Source organism: Ceratotherium simum, chromosome 7, assembly GCF_057802395.1.
Source record: "Ceratotherium simum simum isolate JZ-2026a chromosome 7, ASM5780239v1, whole genome shotgun sequence".
Taxonomy (NCBI): Eukaryota; Metazoa; Chordata; class Mammalia; order Perissodactyla; family Rhinocerotidae; genus Ceratotherium; species Ceratotherium simum.
The window spans coordinates 26,066,721-26,082,436 of record NC_141906.1 but is presented as its reverse complement, the minus strand read 5'-3'; the positions used below and the strand labels follow the sequence as shown (position 1 = coordinate 26,082,436).

Below are 15,716 nucleotides of genomic sequence, written 5' to 3'. Positions count from 1 at the left end.
ACAGTGGAACACTTCAGGAAAAAAGCAGTCTATTTTTGTTTCATGGGGACTTTCCAGAAAGCTCCCAGCTATCTCTCAACTTATCCTCTTATCTCCAATTCAATCTCACAAAAGACATGACAAGTTAGCTGATTAAAAATGTACCTTAGAGAAAATTGAAATAGTAACCCTAGCCTAGACCTTGGATCCCTACAAAGCTGTTTTTCTTTCTTATTTTTTTTTAACTGAAGTCTGAAATGCACAAATCTACTTTGTTTTTTCTCAGGCACTACTTAACACCTCCTTCTTTCCCCTCTACAGCAAGTTTTTGCTACACTGCCCTATAAGTCCCTGCCCTCTTAACTAATACTTTGCCCACTCCAGAAAACTTCTTCCCCATCTTGGCATCCTCTCAGACCCTCTGGAATCCTTCCATAATGTCTATTTTCCTTTGAAGAGTCCTCACACACTTCTCAAAGGAGCTCTTGTTTCTTCCTATGTCTCTCCCCAAAACTTAGCCAACAAACGTTTTCTCCTTTAACACAAGAGTAAAAGATGGAGAAGACACAATATTAATTTCTGATTGCTGAATAGAATGTACTTTATTACACGGAAGCTGTGTTCTCAAGGCCAAACTCCAGTCTCCATGTGCAGAAGGAGGGGAAACAAAAGGGCGCTGGTGACCTGGAAAGAGGACTCAGTGGTACTTGTGGGCCAGAGCGTTGGCAACCCCAGCGACCAGCTTCTGCCAAGCAGCCTGCACATCAGGGGTGAATTCCTTGCCAAAATGAGAAGCCAGGATAATCACCAGCACGTTGCCCAGGAGCTGTTGGGTGAAAGACAAAATTACAAATAGGCGTGCTGAATAGGCGTTTCCAAAAAGAATTGCGGATAAAGTGGCCTAATACCTCCACTCCCTGCCAACTCTGCACCTTAAACTGCTCCAAAGGTTGTGCCTGCCCAATAAACCCAGATACTCTAGACCCTAAATTCCATTTAATTTTTATGAGCCTTCCATTCAACATTCTGCCTATCTATATCTCCATCTTCTCTTCCATTTCACCATTTTTATTTGCTTGTCTCCCTTCCTGTCTCATTTACCAATTGTCTAATTCCTGTAATCATAGGATTTCAGAGCTGCACAGGTTCTGAGAGTGAGTTTAAAGTCTCTAGCTAACACAGGAACAAGCGTCCGCTTGGTCGCAATACTGATAGGTAATTTAGTACATTTTAGAGAAGTTGTATTTTTCTCTGAGACAATCTACCTAAAAGTCTTTTCCCCAAATCTCTTCCTAAACTTCAATCATCAGGAACCACATAAAATAAGAAATTTCTGTTTCCTTACATAGGCCTTCATCTATCAAAAGTCAAATTCCATTATTCCTTGAACTAGTCTGCTATTCTCTGATATTCTCTAGGATAAACACATTCAATTCCGACGAAAGTTCCTGAAACGTTTTAAGCAAATTCAGGTTGCTAGTAACCCTTTACTGTCACTAGTCCTGAATCTACGTGGTCTTGATTATGCCCACTGGAGTTCTGCCTTTCTAATACCAAATTAGAGCCATATTTTCTGACATCTTTGTTTCCAGTAAAAGACTCAACTTCCATTACTATCACAAGGTAAAAAGAAAAAAGAGCACAAGAGCATTTCTGGAACTCACTCTGAAGTTCTCAGGATCCACGTGCAGCTTGTCACAATGTAGCTCACTCAGCTTAGCAAAGGTGCCCTTGAGGTTGTCCATGTTCTTAATAGCATCTCCAAAAGAGGTCAGCACCTTCTTGCCATGGGCCTTGACTTTGGGGTTGCCCATTATGGCGGAGGAAGAGGACAGGTTGCCAAAGGTGTCAAAAAACCTCTGGGTCCAGGGGTAGACGACCAAGAGCCTATGAGATGGGACCATAGCAGAAGGAAAATTAGAGACTTTCAAAAATCTTACGGGCTTTCCTGGTCATTTGCCAGATTCATATTCACTATCTTCTCTCACGCGTTGAAACCCAGTTCCTACCTGCCAAGGGCCTCGCCTCCAGCATCTTCCACATTCACTTTGCCCCACATGCTAGTGATGACAGCCTTCTCCTCACCAGTAAAATGCACCATGATGTCAGGTCTGGGAGCTTGCAGATGATCACAGAGGTGTCAGAAGCAGGTATGTGCTGCTGCTGGAATGTGTGGCCTTTTATTGTTTTCTGCTGAACTTCTGGCCCCTTGTTCCCCCCAGTACTTTGAAGTCATTGGTCAAGGCTGACATGTGTCCCTCAGGGGTGGAGCCAGGTCAGGAAAGGGTCAGCAATGAAGGGTGTGCTCTGAGTTTGTGATAATGTGTGCTGGTTCCTGAGACATCCTTCTTTTGTTAGCTCCTCTATCTTCAATACAATTTTCCATTCATTCCCCTTTTTCACCCTCTTCTCTCCCCATGTCATTCTCCAGTATGACATCCATCTCTCCCATTCTCCTTCTTCAAGAAAGACCCTTAGAGAGGGGCTAAGCCCAAGATACGGAAAGAGTTTCAGTCAAAACAGCTTTAATAGTTGGGTTAAAAATGGTGACAGGGACAAGAATAGGGTCAAGAAAAAAAAATACAATTGTTGACACAGAATATCAGCCAGTTATAGCTCTCTTGAGGAGTGGATTATAACCAAGCCCCTAGAAATTATTTTTCCAGGGGAGGTAAAACACATACATAGTTACTTCAGGCAGCTGAACAGAGTAGCAAGGATTCACAATAGGACTAAGACCTCAATTCCAAAGTACAATACCCAAGGGCAGTTTCATAGATAAGACAGACAGAATAAGCTTACATCCTGTGCTTCCAGGAAACCCTCTCTCTGTCCATTTCTCAGTGACTACCGGGAAAAGCAGCTACTTTGGGAACATTACCCTGAATACTCTTCTTGATTTTCTGTCCTTCTCACACTTCTTTACACCAGTGAGACTGCTGAGGAATCTGAAATTATTTAAAACCAGGACTTGTGATCAAAATGAGGAATAAACATGTTAATCAGGCTGGATATTGGAGTATGTTTAATGTTTGCCGTAGTCAGTAAGTACCAGAGGCTTCAAATTCCTCTGGTGCCCTTGTTTTTTGATGCCTCTGTTGTCTTTGGGCTTCCCTAAAAACTCATCATGAAATAGAGTCTGCACTGAAAAAGTTGCAACCCACGGTTATTGTACTGGAGTCCTCTTGATATAGTGGTAAGGAATTGTGGAGGAATAGCATTCTATAATTGCACAATTAAATCGCTGACTTTAGTGGATCGGTGTTCCTGGGCTGTCATCTTCGTAAGTGTTTCTTAGCTTTTTCTCCCTTAAGAAAGACAGGAAAGACTCCCTGGACTAGACTATATAGCGTAGGGTGACAGGATTCTAGGTCAAGAGAGAAGATATTTGATCACTGAAGTAGAAGATCAATGAATGGACAAGAAACAGCCGGCTACTCAGTGAAGAATAGCCCTTAGGTGGATAAGAGTTATTTATTCAATAGAGATAGGGCTCTAGATTTCCAAGGCAAATTTTCTGTAAATCCACAGTGTACGGACAGTGACCTTTTCTTTAGACCTTTGGTATGAGGATCAGATGTTACCAAAGCCCAGAGAATAAAAAACAGGCCTCTCAAGACCAAGAGTTTGGGAAAAAAGCCTCTCCCTGAAGCAGACACTATGAGCATGTCCCATTCTCCTTCCAATTCAGTGTGGACACTAGTCTTCTCTTAGATTCAGAGTATAGGGTTGATCTTCTTCCCCCTCCCTCACACTCACTGCAAGGCCCATATCTCTTCCTCTAGTAAGGGTCTTTGGGAACAGAGTTGGCTTGCCTCCAGGGATCCAGCCCATCCACTGCTTTCTTATTACTACAGGTTTTGGGAAAGAATTTCATGAAAGTTTACAGGCTTGGAAGGCAGGATGTCTGTAGTTCAGTACAAGGCTTATGACTTCTGATTCTGAAGTCAGATAGGCTGAGTATGGTCACATTATTGCTTAGGTGCTTGTTGATTTAAGCTAAATTATCTCAGCTACACATTTTGAAGTATTTTATTTATTTCTCTTATGAAATACCATGATTATTGCCTCCTTTTCCTGAATGAAAACCTGAAGTTTAGAGAGAGAAGAGACATGGTTATCCAGACTAGATCAGAAAAAGTAAATGGTCGGAAAAAATAAACAGTAAGAATGTTCATTTATTGCCTATAAAATTAAAAATTAATAAAATAAAAAAATCTTAAGGTATTTAAATAAAAAAGAAGTCTTAAAAAGAAACTCTAAGACTTGATAAAGATGAATTCCTGCCTCAGAGTATCCTGTAGCATTTGTACATTTGTAAGTTCTGTGCAGAATTTTAAGAAATGTAAGATGCTTCTTTTCAGCAAGAAAAAATCAAATATTTTATTAAATCTTGCTAGCTAATTTATGACATGTATACTAATCCTATGAGTCAAATATTATATTATCTTTAGGTACTATTAGTACGGAGAATTATGTAAATTACATTGTTGATATGTAAAATAGGCCTTTGACCTCACTACATGTTTTTCATAGTATTATCCGAGAAAAACTACTTCAAAAGTTATTCTTCATCACAAATGAATTATTTGTTTTTAATTTTAAAATTGAAAAATTATAAACAGGGGTTATAAACCACTGAAGGTACAAAAACCTGCTTAGGGCTCTTGATTAGAGGCTATAAGTGTGCCTGCTTCCATTATCCACCTGAATTTACATTCTCACAACAGAAATAGATTGGATCAAAGGGTCTGTTATGTGTTGCATTAGCCTAGAATACATTGGGTACCATGAGTAGCAGGAAATTCTTGTGGCTGCCGTGTAGGAAGCCAATGAACATTTTCTGGTATAATTTCGAAGAATGCGAGAATAGGCCACAACCAGCAGTCAGGCAACACTACTGCTTTCTATACACTATGCCTCTGAGTCACCTCTCACAAAGGTTGTAGGTAATCTGAACCAGAGCTGGGTCTCATTCTCAGAGTGACTTCTTTCAGTTGGCAGCTTGCAGCAGGGACTTTGACGGCTTGACTGACATCTGGAACCACTGTGCTTAAGGCATAGCCAGAGATATGTGTGAATGTTAATTAAGCAAGAGGAATCTTTTTGGGAAGAGGAAATGGAAAGCCAGAAACAGCCAGTTAGTTTCTATATGATGGACCTTCAATCTGGAAACTTAGAAAAGTCATATGTTTTCCATTTTCCCATGAAATGTAGCTTTACTTTCTTGGTTTACTTGATAATTTTTGACCTTAAGTAAAGTTGCCTTCATTTATTTTCATGATTAAAATTCTAGGAAATTCTTATTTTTTGTGTTTATTTTAAATAGTATTGCCTTATGTATTCTATGAACTAAGAACAACATAGAAAAAAACCACTCTGGACTAGTCAGAAGGAACGACACTATTATTAGAACCAGTGCTTTATAATCTCCCATCCCTTCAGTTTACTGCACTACCACAGGTCATTGGTCCATAACACATGGCTCGTACCCAGACCCAAGTCAAGGAGTAATTTATAAACTTTGTTCACTCTAAAGCATACATAAACTCAATATTTAAATTTCTATCTAGGGTTGATTCAAATGGGACTCTCATAGGTGTAGGGCTTAGAATTTTGTATCCAGAAATGATGGAAAAGATCCAATTCTATGCTAAGTTTCCATCTCTGCTGCTGGAAATTTGGGAAGTCCTTGACTTGGTGACTTTTGAATTCTAAAAGGAAGTTAATGATTATTTTTTTACCTAGGCATGCAATCTTCAGTACTTTGGGTATTCAGTACCGAAGCTATAGCATGGCATGTTTCCTGAATGAAAAAATTGCCTCTCTCTGGAAAAGGATAAATTTGAGATTTGGTTAGTAAGCAGGGCTTACATGGAAGCAGTAATGATTCTGGTTAGACTTCATCCATTAACAAGATCATCCACCATGAGGAATTATGAGAAACTAGGACCCTTTGTTTTGTATGACCTAGTGGGGGCAGTTTAGGGGTAGCTCACAACTGCTCCTCCCCCGAACTCCTTTTAGCCCTTGCTAATTCTAGCCCCAGAAATGTTCTTTCTGAAACCAAATTCCCACAACGCCTATCTTATTGAATCTGAGGTATCTGTGAGGGAATGGAATGCCTCTTAGGCTCCTGACCGAGAAGCTAAAGTAGCTCTTCTTTGTACTCTAGCCTCGTTCAGGCCCTAATGTCACCAGTCTTTTCCTGGGTCTGTTTTTGTTTTCTTCTTCCTCCTCTTCTCCTCCTTCTCCTTCTCCTTCTCCTTCTCCTTCTCCTTCTATTCCTCCTCCTCCTCCTCCTTCTCCTCCTACTCCCCCTCCCCCTCCTCATTCCCCTCTCCATCCTGCTCCCCATTCCCCTCCCTCTCCTCCTCCCCATCCCCATCCCTATCGCCCCCGCGCCTTCTTATTCTTCTTTTTCATTTGCTTATTCATTTGTTCTCTGGGGTTTTGGGGTCATTTATTTTATTTTGTTTTTAATCAATAGAAGCAGGCAGATCCAGTGTTTTTCTCATTCTGGGGACTTGGGTTGGTGATAGCTGGGTGGGGTGAGAAACTGTGGGCATAGATAACAGCTCAGGACTACACAGAGCTATGGCAAGGGAGAGGACAAACTAAAGACAGTGAGAGCCAGAGCACTTCTCTTACTGCCTTCAAAGACCCCATTCTTGTTCTTGGTTCCAACACAAGTAGATAAATGGAAGAGACTGTGGGTTAGTGCTTGAGAGTCCTGCATGGACAACTGCTCAGAAATGCCTGATAAATACGCTCTGTGTAATATATATATATATACACACATATGTGTGTGAGTGTGGTTACAAACATGTGAGTATTGTCAAAATATGAAGGCTACAGTGACTAGATAACATTAAAAGCCTAAGAAGCCAGGGGAATAAATTGCATTCTCTAACTTCAACTGAGATTAAAAATAAATGTAGTGATAAAAAAGAGAGATTCAAAATCACTTGAAAGAGACAGAATGACTACCAGATCAGAAGCTCTTAACTATAATCTTATGGAATGTTCTGATGTATAAAAAGAAATGTGCTAATCACTAGATAGTTGGCCAACAAGGAAAGTGTAGAAAAAGGAAGGTCGCTTTCTTGGTTTAGAGTCCAGAGAAGTTTTGAACCTCATATAACATTTATGTCCAGGCCAAGTCTATCCTTCTCATGAAGATGGATGAACAAGCCACATCTGACCCCATTCACAAGATGATTACTTGGCATGCTTGCATCTGGCTATCTGCCTAAGCACAGTTTGTTTCCTCTACTTTTACCTGACTGATATAAGAAAAGAATTTATTGTTCACATAGACATGAGTATTCCAGTTATGTATCTCAATGTAAATTAATAAACAAGTACCTTGGTTTCTATTTTAGTCGTGTGTCTTTTATTTTGTCCAGAATAAGCCTTCAAGAGCCAATCTCAAGCTACAAAACATATGGCCCACATCCTGGAACTCAGTAATCCAACCCAGGTCCTGCCTGCTGAGGTCTAAGAAGCTCTCCTTGGCCTTACTACTTCCAGCATTATTCCCCTGTTTTCTTTGTGTGTGTGTAGCAGTGGATGTATATGTATATGTCTTTGTACTGACAGTTGTGTGTGTGTTTGGCTATTCATTCATTTATTCAATATTGCAAAAGTATTAAGAATACAGACATGAAAAAACCAAAGATCCTGTTTTCATGGAGTTGATAGTGCGAGGATAGACAAAAAGTAAATAAACAAGTAAAATATATAGTATACGCCAAATGACATAAAGTGCTATGGAGGAAAAGAACCCTAGAATGAAGGATAGAGTGTGATGGGGACAAGAGTGCATGGGTATCCCTACATTAAATAGTGTGGCAGTGAGGGGATACTTGAAAGGGTACTAATCGACAATGAGGAAGCAATTCAGATGAAACTGTGATTAAATGTTTAAAGCACAGGAAATTGCAAATATAAATATCTGAAAGTGAGAGGGCTTAGAATTTTCAGGGAATCATAATGAAGCTGAAGTAGGAGCAAATTAAGTGAGGGAGAGAGTAGAAGAAGATGTGGTCATAGAAGTGCTAATCTATAAAATTTGGGACAATAACAATAACTGTATCATAGAGTTGTAAGAAAATATATATAAACCATATATATATATATTTATGCACACACATATGTATACCTATATAATATACATATTATAAATATATCTGCACATATACATGCTTATATATGTATACATATACACAAACTATATATACATATATATCTATATATGTATATATGCCAACATAAGTATCAGCAATTGTTTTTGTTATCGTAGAAAATTGTAAAAATTTTGGCTTTATTATTAGTGATATAGAAAACTATCAGAGGGCTTTGTACAAAGAGGTTACCATATATGATTTATATTTTTAAAAGGTTGTTTTGGCTGCTGCGTTGAGAAGTTGTGGGGGGGCAGCAGTAGAAGCAGAAAGACCAGTTAGGAGGCTACAGTAATAGTTGAGGAGGAAATTATAGTGGCTTAGACCAGGGGGGTAGCAGTGGAAGTGGTAGCAAGGAGTCAATCTCTAGAGAAGATTTTAAGGTAAAGTCAAAGGTATTTTCTAACAGATAGCATATGGGATTTGTGGGATTTGTGTTTTTGTGTGTATGGATATGTGCACATTCTGATACAGGCTAATTTCTGAGTGTGAGTATATGTCAGCATGAGGATTTTAAAGCTGGATAAAGGGAATCATTATGTTGAGTTTTGTCAAGGCCTTTGTTCATCACAGTTACTGCGTCAGAATTCTTGTTTTCAAGTGGGGAGGGTGGGCGGGTAGATAGAATAATCAGAAACCATCTCTGGAGTTTGTTCACACACCAGACCTTTAGCCAAAGTGACATCAACTAATATCTACTGGATACTGATCAGAGGCCATAAGCTATGACTTTCTAGCTGAAGAAACTCACATTTTCTTTGAGGAGGGAAAACTGTGGGATAAGTTAGAGAAAGATCAGACATAAAAGAATTCTGTGCAGTGAGGGATTGGAGTGTTTAGGCTGAGGCCTCTGTACTATGTAAAGAGGCTAGCTCCCCATTCTCTTCTTCTAAATACCGAGTCATACTCCAGAGCACCACCTCCTCCCTAGGGGTGTTCCTATCTCCCTGATGAGTTACTCCTCTGTGTGTAAAATGGAATAAGAAGGATAGAATTCAGTTCAACAAACATTTTGGTACTTACCATACCCTACCCATTATGCTGAGAACTGTGTTAGAGAAATAGTCAAGACACAATCCTTTTCTCCAGGACCATCTACATAATTTCCAGGCTGAGTGTAAATGAAAATGCATGGCCCCTTTGTCAAAAATTCTTAAGAATTTCACGTCAACAACAGCAGATGTTTCAACGAAGCATGGGGCCCTTCTGAGTACAGAGCCCTGCAAGACTGCACAGGTCATATACCCGTGAAGCTGGACGTACCTACTTTCTGTCCTTCAAAAAGTCGTGACCTGGTTGGAGAAAAAAGCAAGAGTAGATCCAAATATATGCAAATCGTATTTAATAAGTACAATAAGGATACAACTCTTGACAAGGTGGCACTATGGAAAAAAATAGCTCCTAATAGAATTGAGAATTGGAGCAAGGAGTGAAGATGCTAGAGTGAGGAGAAATTATGAAAGATTAAAAGTTCCAGGTCACATAGAAACAAAAAGTAGGTTGGTAGTTGCCTAGATCTGGAAGGGGTAGGGGGAGAGAAAGGAGAGGGCATTTGGGCAAAACGGAGAGTAACTGCTAAAGGATATGAGGTTTCTTTTTGGGATGAGTAAAGTGTTCTAAATTTGATCGTAGTGATGGCTGTACAATTGTAAATATACTAAAATCATAAATTGTACACTTTAAATAAATATGTGAACTATATCCCAAGCTGATATACATTAAAGTTTTCGGATCGATAAACAGCCATTTGCCTGAAGGCAGTGGGAAGATTTTGACTCCTCCTACCCCAAAGGGATATTGCAGGACTAGCTTGGTATTTGTGGAAGATAATTTTGGTGGGTGTTGTTAGGGACAGAGAATGGAGGTAGAAATAATGGTCAGGAGACAGTTACTGCAGTTCAGTGAAGACATCATAGAGTGAGCCAGTCTGGAGGCCTGAGGTTGGAGAGGTGGCCTAGAGAAGGAGGAATAAATGTCAGAGTCACAATGGAAGTGGGATATTGGAATTTCCAGGAAAATTTCTCAGATGATTGGCCAGGTCCTGAATACCAACAATCATTTCTTAAAACAGGGCAAGAACCAGGAACAATTATACATGTTTCTCCAACACTTCTTCTTTGGAATCTTCCCTTTTTCAGGTCCCTAAACAGCAAGTGATCTCTTTTTCTTCTGGTTTACTATAGTTCCATGTGTGTGTCCTAGATAAATTTCACCTCTGCAGACATTTCTATAAACAACATTCCTCTAAAAATTCTGGAGATCTATAACAAGACCTCCTAGGGAATTGTATAGAATTCTGATCTGAGCCCTTGATTAAGACCTATTCATAGGGGCTGCACTAAGAAAGATAAGATGGTCAGGATGACCATAGGGTTAGGAGTGAACAGAACCTTGACCAGATAGTTCAGCTACAGGCATTGATCTAAGCCAAAAGAGGCATGCAGATGAACAACTGTGGGCACTGGGCAAAGGCAGAGGGCTGAACTCGGGAAAAGTTCTTCCATCTCTATCTTTTGCTAAGAAAATAAACTAGGAATGTATTTCCTCAGGCTGTGATGTAGCTTCTGTCACTATTGGTCAAAGCTTACCTTTTAGATTGTCGCCTTCAGAGCCACATCAATCATTCAACACGCATTTGTTGATCACCTGCTCTGAACCACTGCTCAAGAGTGTGGGGGTACATTAGCAAATGAACAGAGAATACAAAACAAACAAATCAAAAATTGCTGTCAGTTCCTTAGAAAGTATGAAACTAATATATAATGGATAAAATTTAGGGTGTGAATTATATATAGATTGAGTAATTTCTTTATGAATTTTCTAGCCTGAATTCCACACAGTTTGAGTAATTTCTCTGAGAAAAAACTAGCTTTGTCTGGCTCAGAGTTATTAGTCTTCAGGATGTCCTTGCCTCTGAATCCTGAATTTCTATGAGTTCCAAACTTTCTGCCTAAGACTGAATTCTAGCTGATACCCCAAGTGTCTATATTCTCATCTGATTTTCCACTAGACCACTGTGGACCTTGCACACCAATTTTCTGCACACCACCTTGGGACTTGATGAAATAGGGCCTCATTCCTTCTTCTGGTTCTGGTTCAAAACCCCATCATTTCTGGCACCTGCTATTACAATCACCTACTAACTTCATCTCTTTTGCTTCTTGTTGTCACAGATCATCACTGATTTATCCCTTTGGTCAATAAATACTGGCAGAACGACTTGCTTCCATGTCTACTTCTCTACCACAGCAGTTATTATTTTGCAATAAAAGTCATCTGTTTACCTGAATGACTACCCCCTGCCAGAATATATGAATTCATTAAGTCCAGTGGCAGTGTTTTATTTGCGTTTATTCACATTAGTAAGCTAGAGTCTAACACAGAGCCTGTTACAGAACAGTACTCTGGATATATTTGCTGAATGAATGAATGAATGAATGAATGACTCTTGTCCAATTCTCATTTTATGACCCAAATTATCTTTCTTTTCAACAGATGTGATCTTATTCTTCAACTTCAAATCTCTAATCTTTATCTCCTCATTCTTTGCCCATAGGGTAATATTGAAATACTTTGGCATGGAATGAAAATGTTTTCTCAAGTTGTCTCTTTCACCCATCTTCCTAATTCTATTCACATAATTCTCTTTCTTCCTAATTCTATTCACATAATTCATTTGATTACCATAGGAGGATACACAGAACTGCTGGTCCTGTGCTATTTCTGCATCTCGTGCACCTAGTGTATTGCCTGGCACAGACCAGTGATTATAGCAATAATGATAGCCATAATAATAGTAGTCATTTTTTGAGAATGTGATGTTTTGGGCACTTTTAAGTAGTTCATATACGATGTACTATAGTCATCACAACAAATAAGTGATAAAGTGTAATTACTACTCCCATTTTATATATGATAAAAGACTTTAAGGGATTCTTTAATTTTCCCAAGAAAAACAGAAACCAAGAGAGTCTGACTCCTAAACACATTGCTCTGAACCATCAAGCTATATCTCCTTACTCATACTATGAATGAATGAACAATTCTCTGGTTCTTTATTCACAACTCTCAAGTTTGGCCCAACATCAGTCTTCTACACACCTCTCCCAACTCAAACCATACTAGTCTCTCTAATCCCTACCCCAATTTTTTTCTCCATCACTTTTTTTCATTAATTTGTGATTTAAATGGCTCCTATTCCAGCCTTTCTTGCAGTTATCACACGCTTAACTCACTCTCTGTATTCTATTGCTTTTATAAACATTCTTCAGGTAGATTTCCCTTCCTAATATCTGCATTTACATTAGACATGCATAAGGTAGCCTGTCTCTGAGTCCTATATTTGAATCAAGAAGGAAGTTATAGCACAAAATCACTAGATCTTCTCTCTGTGTTCCTATCAAAGCCAAATAGACTGACAAGAGGTCACTCGTTCACCAACAAATACTGAAAACTGTGCCAAGTATGTACCAGGGCCTATATCGGGCCCTGGGCATCCAGAACCAACACAGCTCCTGAGCTCTAGAAGCCCAATGTATTAAATGAATCAAATGCTCATCTGAAAATCCCTCATGGCTCAGTTGAACCAATCTATCTGCCTCTTTTTAAAAATTTTTTCACAATTATGTAACTCCTCAAGTCATATCACATTTCTGAAACATCTTTTGCCACCAATAACTCCTGTAGAAGCCTACTTCAGCATCATTCTGATCTCTTAACCTTCTGGTTTTTCTCTCCCCAAGCACTGTCTCATGGTTTCTATCCCTTTGCAGTCCTTGACAGTTATCAACACATGGAAACCCTGCTGGCCCTTCTCAAGGAATGTTTCTTCCCTATCAGGCTTGGAGTTGTCTACATTTTCCCAATAAGAGTAGCAGCACCAAGACTGGACTGAGACGTTTCCTTAAGTTGAGGGCTTCTAAGTGGCATCCCCAGTCAGATCTGACCCAGCATGTGCCCTCTAAGAGCATAGGCCCTTTGTCACCTAGATGTCTGGAGGTGTCCTAAAATGGTGAATAATGCCTTCCTTTTCCTCTGTTTCATGTCTTTATCTTTCATATCCATATCTCAGGCCATGAATACAGGACTCTGTGCAAAGTAGGTGTTCAGTACCTGGATTCTTAGGAAGGTGACAGCTGGAGAATCTCTTAGCCATCTAGCCCCGACACGTCTTTATAGACAGAATGAAACTAAGATTCTGCCCTAGGTTATATAGTACATGAGGAAGGGTCAGGAACCTCACTGACAAAGGTCCTATGCTTCAAATTACTCTGATAGCATTTGATTAATGACTGTATATTTCATGAACTAAAAATTCATACACACGTACTGACAAGGGGTGGTTTTTCTGCTTCTAGGTATGAGAGACAAACTACAAGATGAATATTTGATGAATAATGATCAATTATTCTGTGGCATCTGTTGGGACAATCAGAAATAATCTTTTAAATCATAAGGGAATATATTCTAGAACATGTCACATTCTGCCCCAGAGATCCCTTTCCCTTCTTAATGCTGGTTGGGGTGGAGTTACAGTTACAGGCAGACAACTTCTCCTTTTCTTGCCATCTGTCCTGTAAGCTTCCTGCTGGGGATCCAGATAGCAGTCATCACTCAAGGCTAAAAACATCTGTCCACACACCCTAAGCCTCAACATGACTCAGCATGATTCAGCATGGCTGTCCTGGGGCCAGATCCTGGCCTAGAATGCTATACAGACCAAGAATGTAGGGGGCAAGGCATTGACTCAGACTTGGGCCCTGGCAGAAATGTCTGTGCTTGGACTATGGGAAAGCAGCAATGGAGGCTTAGACAAAAATCGAACATGAATTAATGGACAATTGAAGCTTATTTAATCAGAGACAAGGAGGCTGGAGGGGATAGAAGGGGTTGGGTTTGTAGAAAGTTCAGTCATCCAGCAAATGCTTTTGGAGTATCCGCCATGTGCTAGACACTAATTTCAGTGCTTGAGTCATAAATAAGAATATATCTTGCCTTCCAGAAGTCCTAGTCAAAACAATAGTTAATTATAATACTATATGACAACATTTTTCATGCTGAATAGAGATATATGTGGGAGGCAAAAATTATGACTCTCTAAGTGTGAGTTCTTTTTTGGGAGTAAGGAATGGACCAAAAGGTTTTATAGACTTAAGGAAATGTAAGTTGAGCCTTGAGAGATGAAAATGGGTTTTTCACAGTGGAGAATACCTGTTCTCTATCTCCCTTCAGGCAAAGTGTATGAAACTAGCTAAAATATAATGAGACAGAAGGATTTAGTTTTAGAGAGGAGCCTCACTGGTCCATGGTTAGGGAAGGAGACTTCATCATTCTTCACAGTAAGCTCTCCTTTCCTCCTCTCTTCTACAGCAAAGGTTTCATAAGCCTACTGGGGTCAGACAAATCACATAAAGGAATAGGGTGTCAGGTAGGGTCTGCAATGAATGCAGGCCCATTTCTAATAAAATAATGCAGTCAACACTTTATCCAAATGTTCCCATGAGGGATTGGGAAAGGCTAAGTAACCCCAACACCACCTACTTCCTATGTAACCTTGGACAAGTTGCTTAACATCTCCCTGTCTCTGAAATGTGGGATGATAATGTGACTTAGCTCATAAGGGTTGTCATGAGGATTAATTTAGCTTATTGTATAAAGAAATAGGGACACAGCATTGCTAAGTGTTATCTGTTGTTATAATATTATAATAAGTATATACATATAACTAATAGGGTCACATCTTACTTTCAAAGGATGATTGGAAACAGATATTTTCAGGCATTTTTTTCCTTTTTCTTTTATTTTTTAATAAAAATTATATATATTTAAGGTGTACAACATGATGGTTTGATGTAAACATAAATAGTGAAATGATTACTACAGTCAAGCATACTAACATATCTTTTTCTCAGAGTTACCATTTTTTTGTGTGATTGAGAGCAACTGAAATCTACTCTCTTAGCAAATATCTAGTATTCAATCCTGTATCACTAACTATAGTCATCATGCTGTACATTAGATCTCCATACTCATTCACCCTACCTAACTGCAACTTTGTACCCTTTGACCAACATGTCCCCATTTCCCCCACTTCCCCACTTCAGTAACCACTGTTCTACTCTCTGCTTCTACGTATTCAACATTTTTAGATTCCACGTATAAGTGAGATCATGCAATTTTTCCTTTCTGTGGCTGGCATTTCTTGATTTTAAATGTTGGCAGCAGATTCAGTTTATTTTGAAACAATATTCAGACCTCCCAAAACAATTCTATGGAAGATATTTAGACAAAGGACTATCATGTCAAAACTTTTGGTCTACTTTCTCTGTCTCTGACCCTCCCATGCTCCTATCTCTTTACTCCTTATCCTTGTACCTGTGCCCTTCTCCCTAGTTTTCCTTTGATCAGTGAGCATCTCCCCAGGCAATGTAAGACCTTAAGTTCTGGCTTAGAAGAAGAAACATTGATGGCTGATTTTTGAGATAGAGGAAGCAGGAGAGCTCAGCCTAACACAGATGATATAGGGACTTCTGTAGGATTGATATTGACTTC

At 39.4% G+C, this 15,716-nt stretch overlaps 1 protein-coding gene across 3 annotated transcripts in view; it reads right to left on the bottom strand.

The window, feature by feature from the left end:
* Nucleotides 1-310: 310 nt before the first annotated feature.
* LOC101390420 (hemoglobin subunit epsilon) overlaps nucleotides 311-15,716 on the bottom strand; it is an 82,459-nt gene continuing 67,053 nt past the window's right edge. The window contains exons 1-3 of one of the 3 annotated variants that reach the window (XM_004433896.3): nucleotides 1,989-2,767; nucleotides 1,644-1,866; nucleotides 313-805 (exon numbers count right to left, since the gene is read on the bottom strand). In XM_004433896.3, the coding sequence (XP_004433953.1) occupies nucleotides 677-805; nucleotides 1,644-1,866; nucleotides 1,989-2,080 (444 nt within the window). In that variant the 5' untranslated portion in view covers nucleotides 2,081-2,767 and the 3' untranslated portion in view covers nucleotides 313-676. Of the gene's footprint in view, nucleotides 806-1,643; nucleotides 1,867-1,988; nucleotides 2,768-15,716 lie in introns of those variants that run through there. The other 2 variants (XM_087433339.1, XM_087433340.1) reach the window with 2 other exon arrangements.